This window comes from Chelonus insularis, unplaced genomic scaffold (genome assembly GCF_013357705.1).
Source record: "Chelonus insularis isolate UGA/USDA-ARS -01 unplaced genomic scaffold, ASM1335770v1 contig_146_pilon, whole genome shotgun sequence".
NCBI lineage: Eukaryota > Metazoa > Arthropoda > Insecta > Hymenoptera > Braconidae > Chelonus > Chelonus insularis.
The window spans coordinates 526,495-545,155 of record NW_023276387.1 but is presented as its reverse complement, the minus strand read 5'-3'; the positions used below and the strand labels follow the sequence as shown (position 1 = coordinate 545,155).

At 31.5% G+C, this 18,661-nt stretch overlaps 2 protein-coding genes across 11 annotated transcripts; one reads left to right on the top strand and one right to left on the bottom strand.

Moving 5' to 3' along the window:
- Nucleotides 1-1,980: 1,980 nt before the first annotated feature.
- On the bottom strand, nucleotides 1,981-15,881 carry jp (junctophilin). 9 transcript variants are annotated; one of them, XM_035096839.1, is made up of 13 exons: nucleotides 15,522-15,881; nucleotides 13,141-14,081; nucleotides 12,524-12,923; nucleotides 10,999-11,210; nucleotides 8,989-9,281; nucleotides 8,735-8,902; nucleotides 7,571-8,662; nucleotides 7,380-7,457; nucleotides 6,873-7,102; nucleotides 6,676-6,798; nucleotides 6,299-6,557; nucleotides 2,601-2,810; nucleotides 1,981-2,186 (listed from the first exon to the last, which is right to left on the bottom strand). In XM_035096839.1, the coding sequence occupies exons 3-13, from the start codon at nucleotides 12,823-12,825 to the stop codon at nucleotides 2,100-2,102; spliced, it is 3,054 nt and encodes a 1,017-aa protein (XP_034952730.1). In that variant the 5' UTR covers nucleotides 12,826-12,923; nucleotides 13,141-14,081; nucleotides 15,522-15,881; the 3' UTR covers nucleotides 1,981-2,099. The 9 variants fall into 9 exon arrangements, with proteins under 9 accessions (XP_034952730.1, XP_034952728.1, XP_034952729.1 ...); XM_035096837.1 differs by having other exon boundaries at nucleotides 12,524-14,081; XM_035096838.1 differs by lacking the exon at nucleotides 13,141-14,081.
- LOC118075152 (cytochrome B5-like protein) lies at nucleotides 15,855-18,427 on the top strand. 2 transcript variants are annotated; one of them, XM_035096849.1, is made up of 3 exons: nucleotides 15,855-16,257; nucleotides 16,334-17,252; nucleotides 17,682-18,427. In XM_035096849.1, exon 3 carries the CDS (start codon nucleotides 17,716-17,718, stop codon nucleotides 18,199-18,201), a length of 486 nt encoding a protein of 161 aa, XP_034952740.1. In that variant the 5' UTR covers nucleotides 15,855-16,257; nucleotides 16,334-17,252; nucleotides 17,682-17,715; the 3' UTR covers nucleotides 18,202-18,427. The 2 variants fall into 2 exon arrangements, with proteins under 2 accessions (XP_034952740.1, XP_034952737.1); XM_035096846.1 differs by lacking the exons at nucleotides 15,855-16,257; nucleotides 16,334-17,252 and adding an exon at nucleotides 17,386-17,452.
- The last annotated feature ends 234 nt before the right edge of the window (nucleotides 18,428-18,661 follow it).

The window sequence follows — 18,661 nt, the reverse complement described above, 5'->3', positions numbered from 1 at the left end:
ATTGATTAATATTAATAATTCTTTTTTTTTATTCTCCTGAACTCACAGTTGTATTGAAACAATAAAAATAAATAATTGGGAGCACTTGAATGCTTATAATAATTATTAACAGTAATAGAAAGTACTTTTCAGCTGTTTTTATCGTTTTATTATAAATATTATATTCGGGAACTAATGAATAACAATAAAACATTTTGCAATAGCTAACGGAATAATTTAATATAATAGAAATTTTTTTGTATGTTCTGCATAAATTAACAATATAATTATAAGAGTAGTAACAGTATTTTATATTATTATTTTTCAAGATGTTTACATATTAATATTAACAATATCGTAGTTTTGTTCAAAATTAACAACAGGTAATAATTAATTCAGATTTATTAAAAAATAATCATTCGATCAATTATTACAGTCATAAAATTTATTTGATCATGATTATGATTGTTAATATAAAATTAAAGTTTTATCATTGTTTCAATGATTAACTATTTTCTTTCTCAATTTCAGATAAGTTTTTTTCTTTATTTATTAACTAGATATTTTTTTAATTTTTCCATTTTATAAACAAAAAATCATTGGATCATTGGAATCCACCTTTCAATTATTTTCTATTCGTGATTTAAATCCAGTTATCAGGATTTTTTAACAAAGATCTGTTTATTTATTTATCACTGATGATAAACACTTTATTTCATCGATTTATTTATTCTTTATTTTTTTACACGATCTTTTTATTCATCGTTTGTTATCATAATTAACAGAGTTTCCTTTGCTGTGATCACTTCGATGTGATCATCACAAAATAATAATTATAATTATTATCTTAATAACAATAACAATGATGATGAGTTAGAAAAAAGTATTTAAGGAATTAATTTTAAAATTAAATAAAATAATTCTTGTCAAAGTTTACTAGCAATTGGATATAAAAATTAAACAGTTGTTGATATGAAAAAATGATGATTTGAAATTGATTAATTATTATTGTTACCTTTTTTTTTAATAATAATTATGATAATTATTATTACAAATAGTTTGTGCTATTGATTGTTCTATCAATAGAAAATTTAATAATAGTATTAATGACATAAAAATAATTATGTCAGTATTTTCTATGAATTTCTAGTAATAGTCAATTACAATTACCAAATTTACAAAATTATAATAAAAAATTTTCTTCTCTACAATTTTATTATTATTCATTGATTCATTTATATGATTATCAATATTTTATACATTTTGTATTTTTTTTTTTATTCATTATTTATTTCTATCTACTCGAGAGTCTTCGTTTCTTAAAATCTTCCTTCCATTTCTTTATTTATTTAACTCCTTTTCACCCTCATAACTCAACAATTATTAGAGATACCTTTGAAAAAGTGCTTGAAATCACCAACAACATCATCTCCCTCTAAACTCAATCATCATAAATTTCTTCAATCAATCTTTTCTGTACGAAATAAATTTTTTTGTACTCAACAATTTTTATTATCAAATAAATTATACTATTGGTGATTTCAAATACTGGTTTTCAACCTAATTACATCAAGAATTTCTCAAGTTACAAGTCTTCAAAGTCACATAGAAAATTTTACCAAATTGTAAATCTCCATCAGTATCCAAATGTGAATACAATTTGTTTACAACAAATACAATTTTTTTATTGGCTTAAATCTTACATTACCTATAATAGTAATGATGATAATAATAATTATAATAATAATGCGGAAAAGGTATAATACGTATAGGCTTGGAAGGCATAGAAGGCACACGATACTTCATAGAAGATTTAGATGACATTATTTACATGTAAAATTGAATATATTATTACAAGGTCAATAAACAAGTCAATAGACAATTTTCAATCGATTAAATCGATTCATCAATAGAAGAGTTTTGATTCACAATCATTTATATTTATGGTAATTTATTAAAAATGATTTTTTGTATTATTTATTGTTTAAAAATTTTACTCTCTTTGTCTTATCATTTTACTTTTTTATTCTTTCACTTCTCTTCTTTACAACAAAAATATAAATAATTTACAAGCGCAACAATTCGCTAATTGCAAATAGCATCCAACAATTAACCGGCTGCTACGTTAACAATTTTATAAACATCAGGGCCAAGGATATGTTGATAAAAAGCACTAAAATCACTAGCTGCTGTCGTGCGAACCAGTCCTGCAACAAAATAGCATTTATTTATGGTATAAATCGATAATAATATTTTACTCAATATCAGTTAATTAGAATGGAACCTTTAAAGTGTACTCCCATCTATTATGAATTTTTTAAATTAATTGTTGTAAGCCTTGAAGACTAGAGAAAGGAAAAAAATCATTTTTTGATAGAAAATTTTCCCTTTTTTTATCTAACAATAGTCGATATCTTTGAAAGGGCTCAAAATTCAAAGACTATCACCAGGACCTTTTTTGTAGGAAATAAAAAGCTCTACAAAAAAAGTTCAATGACTTTTAATCGTATCTCGCATAGTTATTGAATAAATGAGCGACTAGTGTCTACTAAACTAGGAAATGGATGGTAACATTAAAAAATAAAATGAAAAAAAAAATAATAATTGAAAGCAAGACTCACTTTGACCTGGGGACTGACTAGATATAGAAGGGGATTGGCCCTGAGTCTTTCACTTTCATCAATCTGTCTTCGTATCTCCTCTCTCCTCATACTGCTTAGCACGCTGACCTCCTCCCTCGACAACGGCATCGTCGCCGTCAGTTGGATGGGCTGGGCAACGTCCGGCAGTGATTTCTTTCTTTGCAACGGCATCAGTGGTACTGGGATTGCCTTAAAGCACATCAACAATCATAATGACTGTGAGATTAATCATCTACAAATGGTTTCAGCCAAATTAGAAGCAATGTGAGGATCATTACCTAGAGACATTCAACTTTTATTCATTCATTAGTAATTTAATTCTCTGAAATATTAGTATGACTCTTTTTAATCATTGATGGTTAAGGATGGTGTGTGATCATTTATACTGAATGGTGCGAGATAAGATAGTCATGGAACCTTTTCAAAAATTGCCATTTCCTAGATGATGTTGAAGCTTTTATTATTATCAAACTTCCCACCATTTTAGGATATTTTTTTTGGGGTTTGAATGGTGGAAAGTTTCCTGGTCAGCATCATCAGCATTGTTGGAGTAATATCATAAATGGTTGATCAATGTAATGAATAGTCATTATCGATGATTGATTAATAAATTTGTTAATTGAATACCTCAACAGGAGGTGCTACAATCCATGACTCTGATGCTCTTCTAGCCATCAGAGCTGGACTGCATAGAAGTGCTTCTTCTTCTTCATCTGGCTCTGACCAGAACATTTTTAACCTTGCTCTAGTTTCTCGTGGCCTTGAAATGAATACTCTGATGCACCGGTAAATTCTTTTGTTAATTTTCTAATTTGTTTTATTTTCGAAATGCTCACAACATTTTTGCTTCTTTATCCCGCTATTATTTATTAATTAAACTCGTGATCATCATTGATTAATTCAGCTAATAAATTTATTGTTTATTTTTAAGAAGCTTTATTAACATAATAAAATACTAGATAAAATTAATTTAATGCAAAAAGTCGAGCAGTGAAATAAAACTGAAAAAAAATTATTTAACATTTTTTTTTTAATTTGATGAATTATTTATCTTAGTTTAATTATATATATATATATTTTTTTAAGCTATTGTTTATTTTCACTTGCTAAAAATTTGCCATTTAATTAAACAATAATTATATATTAAATTAAAAAAGTGATAATAATTTTTTTTCTATTAAAAATGCTTAAAGTTTGGTTGATTTTTGAAAAGTAGTAAAAAAAATGTTTGTTTTAAATAAAATTACGTAAATTTGTTAAAGTTAAGATAAAACCACTGTTAATGATGAAGCGAGAGATCACAGACTGAACAGTTTTGCCTCGTAGGTCAAAAATAGCGCTCAATTCTGAGGACAACCTTTAAAGACGATGCTCCCCACTTAAAATATTTGTCCACATCGAAATAGCTAACCCAAACGTTCGGTTAAATTATTCATTCGATAGTTAAATATATACATATCTATTGAAGTAGTAGTCATAATAAACATATATAGAAATACATTTTTTTAATCTGCTAAAAATTTTATTTTCCATTTTATTTCGCGAAAAATAAATTTGTGCAAGAACAAAAGATTTTCAAAAATATTATTCTCATTTACATTATTTTCATCACTTTATTATACTTTTTGGCACTCTTTTGGTACTTGCATTCCTTCCTCAAGGCAAATTTATGGAAAACAATGTTTCTTTTTATTAAAAAAAATATTTAGTGTCAATAATTAATTATTACACAGGTCTACAAATGACTAGAATCCTTGCAAATAATTTATCAAGGCTTGGAATCACATAAATTATAAAAATGTCATCATTTTTATCAGATAGTTTCATTGTTGAAGTAATTATAAAATAATTGACAGCATTGAAAATAAATAAATAAATGCATCTAGTGATTTTCTTAAACTTAAAAGACTTAAATTAATTTCATCAATAATAAAAACATGAAAACAAAGTTGTTTTATAAACAAACAATTTTTTTGTAAACATTCATTTAGTAGATCTGTGTTTTCAAAATGATGAAATACTAAATTAACAAAAATAATAATTAAAATTTACCTTTACATTAATTTACATCAATATTTCAAGCAATAAATATACATCTATTTGTTATTTAAAACAAAACTGCCCCAATCGCACTGCTAAATTTATTATATCTAATGTTTATTTAAAATCATCAACAGTTTATCAACGCTTGAAAATAATTACAGTGCGAGTTAAGCCATTCTTTTAGTTACTGAGACAGTAAAGAAATTAATGAATTAGTTGTAATTTTCCACACACAGTTAATTTATAATTACAATTTTATCACAGGTACTGAGGATGTTAACTTGGGTCATTATTACTATTTTTTTGCTTTAGATGTGTGCATCAGTTCCGGTGAGTTTTGTAAAATATATTTATTCTTTTTACTTAAAGTATTTAATTTGTCTAATGTTCGAATTTTAATCTTCAATATTTTTACCAATCAGTACGCACAAAATTATTTTATATACAGACATTAATTTTTTATTTCCTTTCTTTGTGTTATTAAGAGAATATATATTCATTTATATGTGACAATTTTTATTTAAGAGCATGCATTAGAAAAATAATATTTTTATAATGGAAAGAAATTGTAGAGAAGTGAGAACCGATTTTTTTTTATACCAAACAAAATGACCTTTAGATTTATTTAAACAAAAATATATATTAAGTAGGTTGATAAAAAAAAAAGGTTGTTTGATGTTAATTAAAAAATATCAATATGTTAAAAAATAATAATCAACTTTAAAACAAAAAAGAAATTGAAAATAAAAAGAGAGAAAAAAAAACGGTCCCCGCCTCCACAATATTTTTTCCACTTCATTCAACACTGCACTTTTTTATTTTTAAAAATCAAGCAACAATTTATTTTTACTTCCAATAAATTTTCTTCATAAAGATAAAGTTAAGTAGTTTGTGTAACAATTGCTATCATAAATATATATTCATATTTTATTATTAACATTAAATATTTAGGCTTTAGTTTGTTATTTTTCATGTTAAGAAAAAATGGAGGGCATCCAGTTATCATCTCTTCTTATCATTTTCTTTAGACGGATTTTCATTGTTTTCGTTCGAGCATTATTCACTCTTAGAATTTGTAATTAAGATAATTAGTCAAAAAATTAAATAATTGAGATAGCATTTATAAAACAAAAGTAATATTTGTGCTTTCATTTGGTTCCAAACCGATTTATCATCGTTGAATATAAATTTAAAAAATAGTTTATCCATCAATTAATCATTTTTTACAATAAATGCATAATAAATTAGTTTTTCATCTTCATATAGTTACAATTATCAGCTTAAGTTTACGTAAATCGAACATTAGTTTGTGGTTAAATTACTTATAATTCGTCCATATCTTATTGATAAACAAAATGCAAAATTGTTTTTCGTTAGATAAAATAATCTTTCATATAATTGATAATATAAGTGTCAAATGTCTTCGACGCAATCTAGTAAAAAGCCCTCATGACGTTTACATAAATTAAAATAAAATACTCATAAGGTAGAGGGGGCCTTAGGTGTTGCGATGAAGGCGGGGACCGTCCATCTTGTGTCCTGGATTTGCATGCACAAAACACACAACAAAAAAAATACCACCAAGTGGAAAAAGGTTTTAATTAAAAGAATAAAATTTGAATAAAAATACTCACTTTTGTTCCAGCGCCACCACCACCACCACCAGCACCAGACACCATTGAACTTCTTCCAGGTGTTACATACAAACTTTCGGTTCTTTTTGGTTGAACAGCGCTAGGTATCACCTCTTGACTCAATCCACGACTTCTAAATGTACCTTCGAATTGATTCGAAGATTGTGGAGTGTTGTACGTCGGTGTGGCTGTACCACTTCCTATCGCTGATCCATTTAGTGGAGTTCCTGATCGTATCAAGCTTCCACTTCTTCCGGTTCTAGAGTAGAACGAAAGGAAGATTGAGTATGAAAATGTTTCGAGGTACTTTGATAATTCTATGCTGATAACGAAAATTGGAAAAAGAAAGGTTTCAATTGAAATAAAAAAAAACTAACTTGTCTCCATCTTGTGATGTAATACTCTTGTCCACTGATGGTTGCCTTGATCCAATTAGCCTATTTGGTCTATATCGGTCCACAGAACTGTCCCGGCTCGGTGGCCTTTTATAATGGTCCAATCTACAAAAAAAAAATATTCATTGATAAAATCAACAGAGGAACGTGAGATAAATCCAATAGTAGCATGAAATTACCTGTCATTCAATGTTTGGCCAATCACAGATGCACCAGGTCGGTCCTGTGGACTCAAAACTCGACTATTTCTTCTTAAATTACTCATCGATTGTCGTCGTGCGTCATTTAACTCCTGGTATTGTTGATTTGATTGCTGTTGTTGTTGCATTTGTTGCTGCTGCGATTGAGCAGCCATAGACTGTTGTGGAGGTTGATTATATACTCCGGGAGGATTGTACATAGGCATTGCCTGTGCAGTTCAAACAAAAACTCTTATTAACATCAACACAAGACAGAAATTAAGGTAGTCCTTGGATGCAACGAAGAAGAGGGTCATTTCTTAACGATCATGAACGAGTTAAAAATGTCTAGATATGATTTAAGGAATATTAAAATTATGTTTTATAAAAGGACTACCTTAATAATCAAAGGTGTTTCATGCAAAAAAAATTGAGAATTAAAAGGGGTGAGTTTAATAATCATTTTTCCAAACAAATGCAAACCATCCGGAGAATCGGATTGCTTACACCATAAGCTTGCGGCGGGAATTGATTGATAGGGGCTGTACTCATTGGGTCGAGCATACCCGGGTGTTGATACATAATCTAGAAATAAAGAAAAGAAGATGGCTATCCTGAGCAGGGCCGCGTGATGGAGAGAAAGAAAGAGATTGAAGTTAAGCAAAACGTGATAATCCAACAAGCCAATAGATCTTAACCTGTTGACTAGAAGATTGTGGAAACTGTTGATACTGATGGTATCCAGGATGATTTGGACTATATCCAGATTGGATCATCTCCATGTTTCCTTGGTTTTGATTACCCATTTGTCCTTGGTACTGTCCAAATTGGCCTTGACTGTATGGATTACTACTGGAACCAGTTAAATATTGTCCACCAACACCAACATTATCACTACCACCAACACCAACACCACCAGCAATACCACCTCCGCTAATAATACCACCAGCAACACCACCACTGACACCATAGCCACCACCACCACCACTATATGGACCCTGAATATTATTGGGAACGATGTTTTGAACCAGATTTTGATTAGGAATTGGATTATTCATCATTCCCATAGGATTAGTCACTTGATTAGCATTAACTGGCACTTGATTCATCGCTTTCATGCTTGCTCTTCGTATCGATTGATTTACTGACTGACTTATCGATTGAGGAGACATTCCAGCCGTCGTGATTGTTGGAGATGAGTCTATAGACACAGCTGGTGCTGGAGGCTCAGCGTTTGGTGGATTATGAGTCTTTTGAAGAATACTTTTGACTGGTGGCGTATCCTGAGGTGGTGGAACGTATCTGGGAATCTCTCGATTTCGGAGCCTCTCAAGACCAGGTTGCCGGAAATCCGGGGCAAATTGTTTAGCAGTTTGTTGAGCCAATTCTGAATCTTGTCTTGCATGCTCTGCTGCTATGTCCGCTAGTTCTGCTTTCCCTCGAGCTGTTGCTGTTCGTGAAATAGCAATGTCCAACTTTTGCAGTGCCATTTTACTCGATCGTTGTGCTGCACTCACTGCAGCTTCTATCCTTTCTCGGAATTTTGCGGAACGAATTAAAAACAAATGCTTTTTTTTCTGGCTTGTTATTAAAACGTTATTTTTATATTTTCCTTCCTCTTTTGTGCCATCTCGAAATGTCGTTACTCCATAGCCATACTTGCGATTATTGAACCATTCTCCTTCGTATTTTAATCCATCACTCCTTTCAGACACTCCAAAACCAGTTCTCTTATCGTTCTTCCATTCCCCTAGATACGTTTCCGTCACAGATGCGTCCATTTGCTCATCCTGAATCAAATGAAACATCTCAGTTAGTGTGAACTAAATATTTCAGAAAGTTTAAGTAGAAGTTGGACTTACCTCAATTACAAATGATGCGTTGCTGTCAGTATGAACAGATGCTGATGCTTGACTCTGAGAGCTTTCTGTTGACATCCATGATGCTGAACTTGCATTACTTCTAATACTACCAACTGTACCTCTTTTTTCTAAATCACCAGTACTTCTTTGCTTTCTAATTTTTAGTCCCTATAAAAAAAATTAATTAATAAATAGTTTATTATTTTTTTTTTTAAATACGAAGCTTTAATTATGATGAACTATTGACGTTTTACCGATAAAATTCCCTTCTTCAATGACTTCTCTGTCAGACTTTTTCTTCTCGCTGGTGGATCATCACTCCGAGCCTTTAGCACAAACCCTCCTCGACTATCATCCACTCGTCGATCTCTTCGATCAGTTGGTTCTGGTGTTGGTGCTGTTGGGGCACCGTCAGTACTTCGAAGTGAAGTTAAGGAAGCTCGGATTTGTTTTGATGGTTTATAGTGACTTGCAAGCCCAAATGGTGCACTTGTTCTCACACCATATCCATGTCTCATACCTCTCACCCACTGGCCTTGATAAGTTCCTGCAAGAATTTTTTTTTTTTTTATTTTCTTTAAGAAAAAAGCAGTCTTTTTGGTTGTTTTCTTTTCTACTTTTTAAATTAAAAAAGCTCTAATTCTACAGGTGTGTTTGATGGATGTGTCTTACAGTTGGCATCAACATACTTTTGGCAAAGTCAAACATGAATTTTCGTAATTTTACGCGAAGTCTTCGTCATCAATTATAATAAAACATTGAAAGTTCAACGGTCAATGATACAATTTCTTCAATAATTCATTTTAATTAAATTTATTAAGTTGAAAAAAAAAAATTTATATCAATGTTAGCAAATCAAAGAAGCTTTTTTTCAAATACTTGAACATTCATGAACTCTTTCCAAGTATTCTGAGCAATAAATATTGACAATATTCCAATTTTTAAAATAATTTTCAAAACATTAATGGTCTTTTATTTATTTATTTTCCATCAAATGTTTGAAAAAAGCTTTTTATATTTTTTTTTAGCATCCCAGAAGCACTCTATACCTAGCTTCCTTTGTGATTAATGCATCTTCAGCCTATAATTTAATTAATGAACATGATAAGAAGCAAGGGATGATCGTAGTTATTGTTACAATACTGGTGTTCTCTACGTGGCAAGGCGGCTCGACCGCCTGAAATAGCAATCTACGTATTGCCTGATGGTTAACTGTACTGGCGTTTAGTGAATAAGTGTTGGCGTAAATTAGTGGTACTAGTGTATTTCGGTAACAGCTTCCAAGAGCCACGAGGCTATCGCCCGGGAAATCTTATCATTTTCCAATAAATTTTATGCTAAATGACTCAGTTTATTTACTAGCTTATAAGGACATAGGTTAATTAATTAAATGAAACTCATCAATTCTCATCTAAAAGTCCATCATTGACACCAATTTGACGGTTAAGTCTAATTTTTACTACCTATCATCCCTTTCATGGACGCGTCTACCTTCTTATCCGTCTCATTGATTCAATCTCTCGACTTTCCCCTTAGGACCGAGGTCAAGGTCAACTCTTTTCACATTTAAGTTTTTATATCTTTCAGCAACAAATTCAGCTATCAATCAAAGCCAGTACTGTTAAGAGTTTAAATAAAATTGAAAGAAGGAATGGACTTCTTTATTGATGAATTCCTGTTTAATCTTTCCATGGGGACTTCAAAGCATTTTAATTAGCAGTCCAATAATTGGAATGTGATCTAAAATGTCGATCAAGTAGATTCTGGTTGTTAGTAACATTGAAAAAAGGCACTTCGAGACTTGTACGTATCTAAATAAAGCTTCTGAGCAGCAATGGAGCAGAATGAAATGCAATAAAACTTATCTGCTACATTGAAGCTACTGTTTAAAGTGCTTTTAGTAATTCCCCAACTCGACCGATATAATTTTTATAGACTAATAAAATATTTGTTTGTAAAAATAAAGATTGGCATCGTGAACAATACAAGTGCACTTGTTAAAAATAATTGTACATTTTCGTTCAAGTTTCTAAAATTAACCCTGATGAATTACTTTTCATAGCTCATGACTAACTCTATCTCCAAGTACATTCTCTCGTATTTTATTCCACTTTTTTTTGTTTGTTAATTCGTAGGGGGGAAGTCTTTGTTATGTTATTGATTCGAAATAATTAATTCCAAAGCTGTAAATAATTAAAATAAAAGGAAGAATGTTAATGGTGTAGATTGTAGACTTGGTGTTTATTTATTTATTGATTTCTTACCACTGTCAGCATAGGTTTCTGAACCATATCCATCTTGTAAACCACTAGCCCATGTTCCCTCGTATCTCGCTGTCGATGTCGTTGATTGTCGTACACCATAACGCCCTTTGAATCCCTGAGTCCATTCCCCACGATAAATCCAACGTCCTCGAGTTTCCATACCCAACCCATGGCGTTTTCCATTCTGCCACTGGCCTTCGTAAGCTGATCCACTGGAAAAAATTATTCTTTATGATTTTCTTTACCTTTATTAAAATATTACAAAGCCTTTCAAAGGTATAAAAAAAAGTTCTATACTTGAAAAAATAAATTAACAAAACATTGATATTGATGAACAACAAAAAAAAAATGCAGAATGGATGTTCTTTTTTTAAAATATCTGGAAACTGTTAAAAGTATGATAAAAAATTATTGAACCTTTATAGTAGAGAATTGAATTTTCTATGAAATAAGTCTTCAACTTTTATCGTAACTCGATTAGTTGCTGAGATATCAGTCATGAAAGTCTTTATTGTTACTCTATGACTTCTATAAAAGAAAAAAAATTTCCCAGCTTTTTTCAAATCAACTTGAGACACTGCCAAAGTTGATAAAAGCTTCCTAGCATTATTTTCTCAATATAAAAGATTTCTCTAACTTCTCCCATAAAATGATTTCCTACTGAGATATGAATATAAAAAGTTTAGATAAAAAATAATCTAATATCGATATTTGGAGTGAAGCCATTTTTTCAACAAATGAAAGAGCTTTTTGTCCAATATTTCTATTTCTCTGGATAATTCGAGAACATTTATAACAGAATATCAAAGAACCCATAAAACACTAGCAAAATGATGTAGATACAGAGGAAGAGAAGATACAAAGAAAAGACCTTGGCCTATTTGATACGAAATAATTCTGAGTTTTTGAAGGTCAGGAATTGAAATTCTGTTGAAAACCCATCTATTCATGCCACGGTCGTCGATAGAGATGTCAGTGATTACCCAATTTTCTGACATGTTCATCCTTTTGCCCATTTTATATCCTTTTATTTATTCAGTTCTCTCAAATTTATTATTTCTCCTTCATTTCAATCTCTCATCATCAATTCTCCATGAAAATAAACCCCAATCAGTTGATTAATAATTCCAAATAATAACTGAAACCATAAATTGATTTTATTTACCTAAAACATCACTCCTATAATTCATGTTTATTTGCCTATAAATCGTTAATTTTATTTTTCAAGTATTTGAATTTTTTTATTATTCTAATAAATTATATTAAGCATGGAACGGGATAGCTTAACGATGGAATGAGCTTTCAGGTCGAGGTCAGGATGACCTAGACTCACTGTTCTTGAACCCTCGACCTGATTCTCGTGTACAATCTATTTCCTCAGAGCTTTATCCTCTTCCAGGAAGCGCATTGGGTTAGTTTAATTGAATAAAAATGTAATTCACTCATGATGAATTCTAAAAAAAAATGGAGAAAAGAAAAATATTCTGATAACAAAAATTGGTGAAATAAAAATGATAAAACTCACCTGGGCCAAGTGTAGACACCGGAGACTTCAAAACCATAATGCCAACTGCCAGAGTAGGCCCCTTGACCTTTGGGTCCAGTGCAGACGCCATGACCATGAGCTTTGCCATCCTCCCAACCTCCACAATAAGTCCCACCGTCATCAAAATCAAACCTTCCGCCATTGACCTGCGCTCGATTGGCACCGGCAGCAGTACCGGAAGCTGGACTTACTTGGGGTCCACTTGGTGGCATTTGAACCCCACCTGCTACACCGTTTGGTTGGCTAGGACCTGATTGGGTTTGTTGTTGCATTGTGTTCATTTGTCACCAAGCTGTTGGCTGACTCACTCCTGTCTTACGTCGTTCCATCATCGTTGTCTCTTTTTCTTGCTGATGATTATGACGCTTTCACGAGCTTCCTGACACACAGTTTACTTATTTTTGGCCACTTACATACTCGAATACTCAACAACTAAAGCTAACAGATAGTTAAAAGACTAAAAAATAAACTAAATGTAGGTTAAAATCAGGTTCTATGGAAGCTTTTTTTTTTATTTTCCAAGCTTTCAAAGCTTATTGCCTGGCAATTTGAATGCATTAATAATTTATCAATATGTTTGGCAATTTCTTGACAACCTCCATTCCTATCTGACGACGTGGCTTGTATAAATCGGCCACAAGCTCTTCTCTCGCTCTCTCTCACTCTTTTTCTCTTCTCTCTTTTGCTCCCTTGAGCTTTCGACGTTCGGAAATAACCGGCCTTCGCCCTCTTAAGACACTAGAAAACTTTTTTCGTAACATACAACTGCGGGCGATCCCAATGATTCTCTCTTCCCTATCCTCAAACACTTATAGGACTAACTTTATTTTATTTATCCAATTATTTAAATCCAAATTTATTTCAACATTTTTCAGGCTTTTTTTTGTAATTTGCAATTGATAATCGTTATTTCGCGCACACAAACTCCGACGATCTACTTTCGAACGTCTTTTAAAAATAGACATACCGTCGAGAGCAACTAGCAGAGAGTTAATCTTACATGTTTTAATCCACAAAAAATTTAGTCACAATTATTTATTATTATTTCACTTATTTACACTAATTATTTATCATCATATTATTATAATTCATTATCTTAACAATAATAATAAATTTTTTCCCAACTTCTACATTTTTTATTTCACTTAATTACTTGCACCAATCAGCAGCTCACGTTATAATTATTCAAATCAGCCAATCGTGTCATTGGCGGGAAACTTAAATTTCTAAAATTTAATTATCTCATTTATCACTGTTATTTTTTTATTTTTCATGAATAAAACACTTGTTTTTGGTAATCTATGTTTCACAGACTGCAATATAGCACAGTTTTATCATAAGAGACAGTCGTTGTGGATTGTTTATATGATCTTAAAGCGGCATGTGAGGTTAAGAGAACGCGTGCGCGTGCACGACCGTTAACGTTACTGTTGCCCTGGGGCTGCGATACTACTTCACCACCGTCTAACGTTACGCAACGGCTTCTATAAGCATCCGTGATCTGCTCGGAATGTGCCCCCCACGATCGACTCTTTCTCTGCATCAAAAAAAATATTAAAAAATAAATAAATAAATAAATAATGAAATAAATAGATAATTATACCACCACTTTGTCTAGCTTTAATCAACTATCACCGTGCTATTAATTGTTGTCAAAGTGCTATTAAAAAGGCAGTATTGAGGTAAAATGGTTATTTTTATGTTAGATGGGAATGTGAGTTATTAAAAAAGGGATTCCGCCATCACTTCAGATCACTTGAAGCATCTCTAGTCAGTCAAGTGAGTTTAGCTCGGCTAGGGCTTCTATTTTTATCATGGGGTAGCGAATTGTTCCACGCGACTAATGAGAAAACTAGTAAAAGAGTCTAAAAGAGAAAAAGAGAGAGAGAAAGAGTGGCTGAGAGGTAGGAAGATGACGAGAAATTACGATGAGCTACGAAACCACACATTCGTCAATGTGGACCGGGTTTGAACCCATTTATAAATAGAAAAAGATGATGGGAATATTATCAAGGATTACTATCATATGTGATTGTCATTTTTTTAAATCCAGTTATCATTAACCCTGGAATTGGATCCAATCCTTGGCAATTTGAAAATATTCAGAGTCATCAGAGGTAGCTGGTGAATTTTTAAAGCCATTTTTCATGATGAAGGTAGTCTGCTGGTGGTGGTATGATTGATGGACTTGCAAGAACATACTCTGAAAGATTCCAAACACTGGTTCTGACAAAATTTTCTGTGAAAACTTGCTAAAATATTAAGGTTTTAATAGTGAACACTTCAGTTCTACTTTGGCGAGCTGTAGCTTCGGGTTAGAAACGTCGTTAATAAATTTATTATCTGTCAAATTAAAGCTTAAGGTGTCAACTTTGGTATAGGATTCATGATAACTTGCTAAAAAAATATTTACTCCTTTGAACAAAATTTTTTTAACGACTTTGTAGATGTTTTATGGAAAGCTTTCATTCAGATACCTTTCTCATTTTTAGAACAATAAAATTTTTTCTGCTAGATAAACAATAGCTTGAGTCTTGCACTTGTAATAGTTACATTACAAAAGGTTCCAGGACTTTTAGTTGCAGAGTAATAAAAGTTTCAAGAGCTGTCATGGAATAAAAAAAAAGTGTCTTACGAAAAAGTAATTCTCATCAAGTCAATCAACAAACTATAGTTATTTTTGACAGGGAAAAATTTTGTTTCTTAAGAAAACACACACCGGACGACGTTGATCCACATTCACAGGCGTGTGTTAAAGAGGCAACGACGGAAATTCGGTCACGACAAAATTCCACGTCGCGAGCAACCAGATATTTTAATACGTCACAACATTAGGAGAGAAAGAGAGAACACAAGAGAGCTAAAACAGGGAGAAAACACTTTGGTGAAAAATCCAAAATAAGAAACAAAAAAAACAACAACAACAAAAATACTTCCAATAAAAAAAAAAGAATGTTTTGTCTTAAATATTCAATACCGTCGTTATTTGGTTGTAGAAAAATCCATTGGATGGTACATTGGCAGCTTCTTAAGAGTCGTTGTCAACTTGTAAAACTTAACGTTATTTAATGAAATAATAAATTACGGTAATAAATTCACTGTGGCAATAAATAAATAAATGGTAATAGAATCGTTGATTAATTCAGTAATTGAATATCGTTTTTTTATTCGTAGCTTAGTGTGGCAGAAGTTAGTGGTTAGTTTTGGTATATATTCAATGATCGAGTATGTGTTATTTGTTGGTTATTTAAATAGGTACTCGGATGAGGTCGGACCCGAAGAAAGAGTACCCAATTGTCAAGGTGGTGGCATGATTGCGACTACTGATTGTTACTCGCCGGCGCAGCTTTCAGTGGCGCCGCCATTGCACTCTAGTTCCCTTTCCGCCTACAACACATGCGCTCTTGGATTTATTGCTACCAGTTGCTTGCATCATCATATCAACATTTCTATTTATTCGATACAATCAATAAATTTCTATCTCTAATCTTTCTAGAGCAGAATATTTTTTTTTAGAAATTTATTCACTAAGGTCGTCTGCTAATCAACATGCTCCTGCACGAGTTTCAATGATTGTTTCTCGAAGAAAGAATTAAACTAAAGAGGGTTAATTCCAATTTTTGGAGTCGCCTAAAGAACGATCTTGTTTATGATGATGTTTATATTTTCATAGAGATCAGTCTCCATAGGGAAAAATCGATATGGATTGAGGGGTGAGTTTTTCGAAGGGTTACTTTTATTTGTTTTGTTTTTATTCGAATAAAAAATAAGTGAGTGATTCTTTTCCAGGCTTCTTGTTCATAACAATGTTGGGGATCGCATTTTTGTCGATCTCAAACGCTCGCTGTAAACCTTCTTTCGACCAGTTGTTATTAACATACTAGCGATGATAAAGCATAAATTACTTAACTGGCATTGAAGGATTGTAGTTGGTTAACTAATCATTAGACAGAATTTTTTAACGGCGAGCGATATTGTTTGATGACAATCCTTCACCTCCATCTTTACCCCAAGAGATCAAATATTTTATAAAATGTTAAAAAAAATGAACAGTATTAAACATAACACAAAGAAAAAGATAAAATAAGCTTTTTCATCAGAAACAAAAGTGATCCCATCTGAAAGATAAACCTTAAGCGATCCCATTTGCTCCTACAAAAGAAAAATATCGTCTGAAGTTTCGGAGCAATAAATTTAGAAATCAACAAAAGAATCAACGAAAATATTGTGATAGTTTTTTTTTCTTACAATGATTGGATAATAACAAAAATATTTTCATCATTTTTTCGTGACCAAAAGACGTAAATTAACGATAACGTAATTGACGATACTCATTGCAGCAGGGAATTTCAATCAACAGATTAATGATGAAATAAGTCATATAATGTACAAGATGTCGTTTTTCTTCATATAAAAGCACAAGTTAAGGTCAAGACCCTGAGTAGTCTGTCGATAGCCATAGACGATTTAACATTTTACTTATTCGAAGATCCAGCTCGTAAATTATATAATTGAGGAAGTTTTGAATCAATTAATTAATTGCTTCATTTATATTACATTTTTGTGATATATTTTTTTCGTAAATAAATAAATAAACATCGGAACAGGAAATAGAAGAGGAAAAGATTTTTTTTCGAATAAATCAATCAGAGGATAAAGAGATATTTATTAAATCAACTTGAAAGTTTCAGCTAGAATAAACAGACAGGTAAGTTGTAATAATCTCCAATGGTATTAAAAAACCGAAGGTTTTGAATTTCATGCGGTAATGAAATTAAAGTCATCACAGTTGCAACGTCCAGAACGAGTCTCTTGACTCAATGGGAATTAGTTACCCATAAGTTTTCACGTGTGGTGAAGCTCTGCAATGTCTTTGGAAAGAATACCCAGAGAAATTCGGACTTTCGAGTATATTTTTATTTTATTTATCAATAGCATGTATCTTAAGAGTTAGAAAAGCTTTAATTTTTAGCTGTTGAAGCTTCGAATCAAAGCTAAAAGTGCTCTAAGTGATTTGAAAACAATATTAGCATCAGAAAAAATTGTTTTTATCGAAAATTATCATTGGAAGTCTTGGATTATCGAGTAAAGAAGCAAAGTAGATTTAGAAATAATAATCAAATATTTTATTTTCCAGAAAAGCATCAAAATTAGCAGTTCAAGAAGAAAAAATGGACCTCTTGAACCTAGGATTCTTGGCGCTTGAGTTGCAAGATTTAAAAGTGAGTGACGCAAATTTGGTATCAACATCAAAAAGAAGAATCTCAAAAAATGAAAAACTGGGTGACAACTGGAACAATAACAGTGATAATAACAGAAAAAAAATTGATAACAATGACAGTATTAATAACACTGATAAGAGAAAGATATTATCAATCATTTCATTAGGAGAATTAGCACTGCATGATAGTATTACCGACTGTTGGATTGCAATTAATGATTACGTTTATGACTGTACGGAATTTATCAAGAGTCATCCTGGTGGAGTGGATATCATAGGCGAGTATGCAGGTCGAGATGCAACAATAGCTTTCATCGGAACTGGACACTCAAGAATGGCATTTGAGATCTTGAATAATTATCTTATTGGAGAACTGCCAACTCAAGAAAGGCTTTTCCGTAGAGACGGCGGTATCAAGATGTTGATTAACCTCTAAAGGAATTTATTATACAATAAAAAAAATTTATTTAGTCGTTTAAATACATAAATAATAATTGCACTTGTAAAAAAATAATTTTTGCAGTTAAATTAGCTAGATAGCATTTTCACTAGAGATATTGAGAATCATCACACATCAACTACTGCCAATAAAAGAGAATAATTGTACTGGAGTATTATTTATGATTTAATAAATAAATAAATAAATAAATAAATAAAACAAATAATATGATTTACATTATTAATCTCCTCCATCTACTTCATCTGATAATTTATGATTTTTTTAATACACTTCCGGCTGTGAGAAAACACTTCCTATCCAGGATTTGAGGTCAGAAATTTCCTTCTCTACTAGATGCAATGATTAGCTTATATTTATTACTATTCATTTATCTAGAATAAATTAACAAACGAAACAACAACAGTGTTTCATTAGAATTCACTTGGGTTGAAATGAT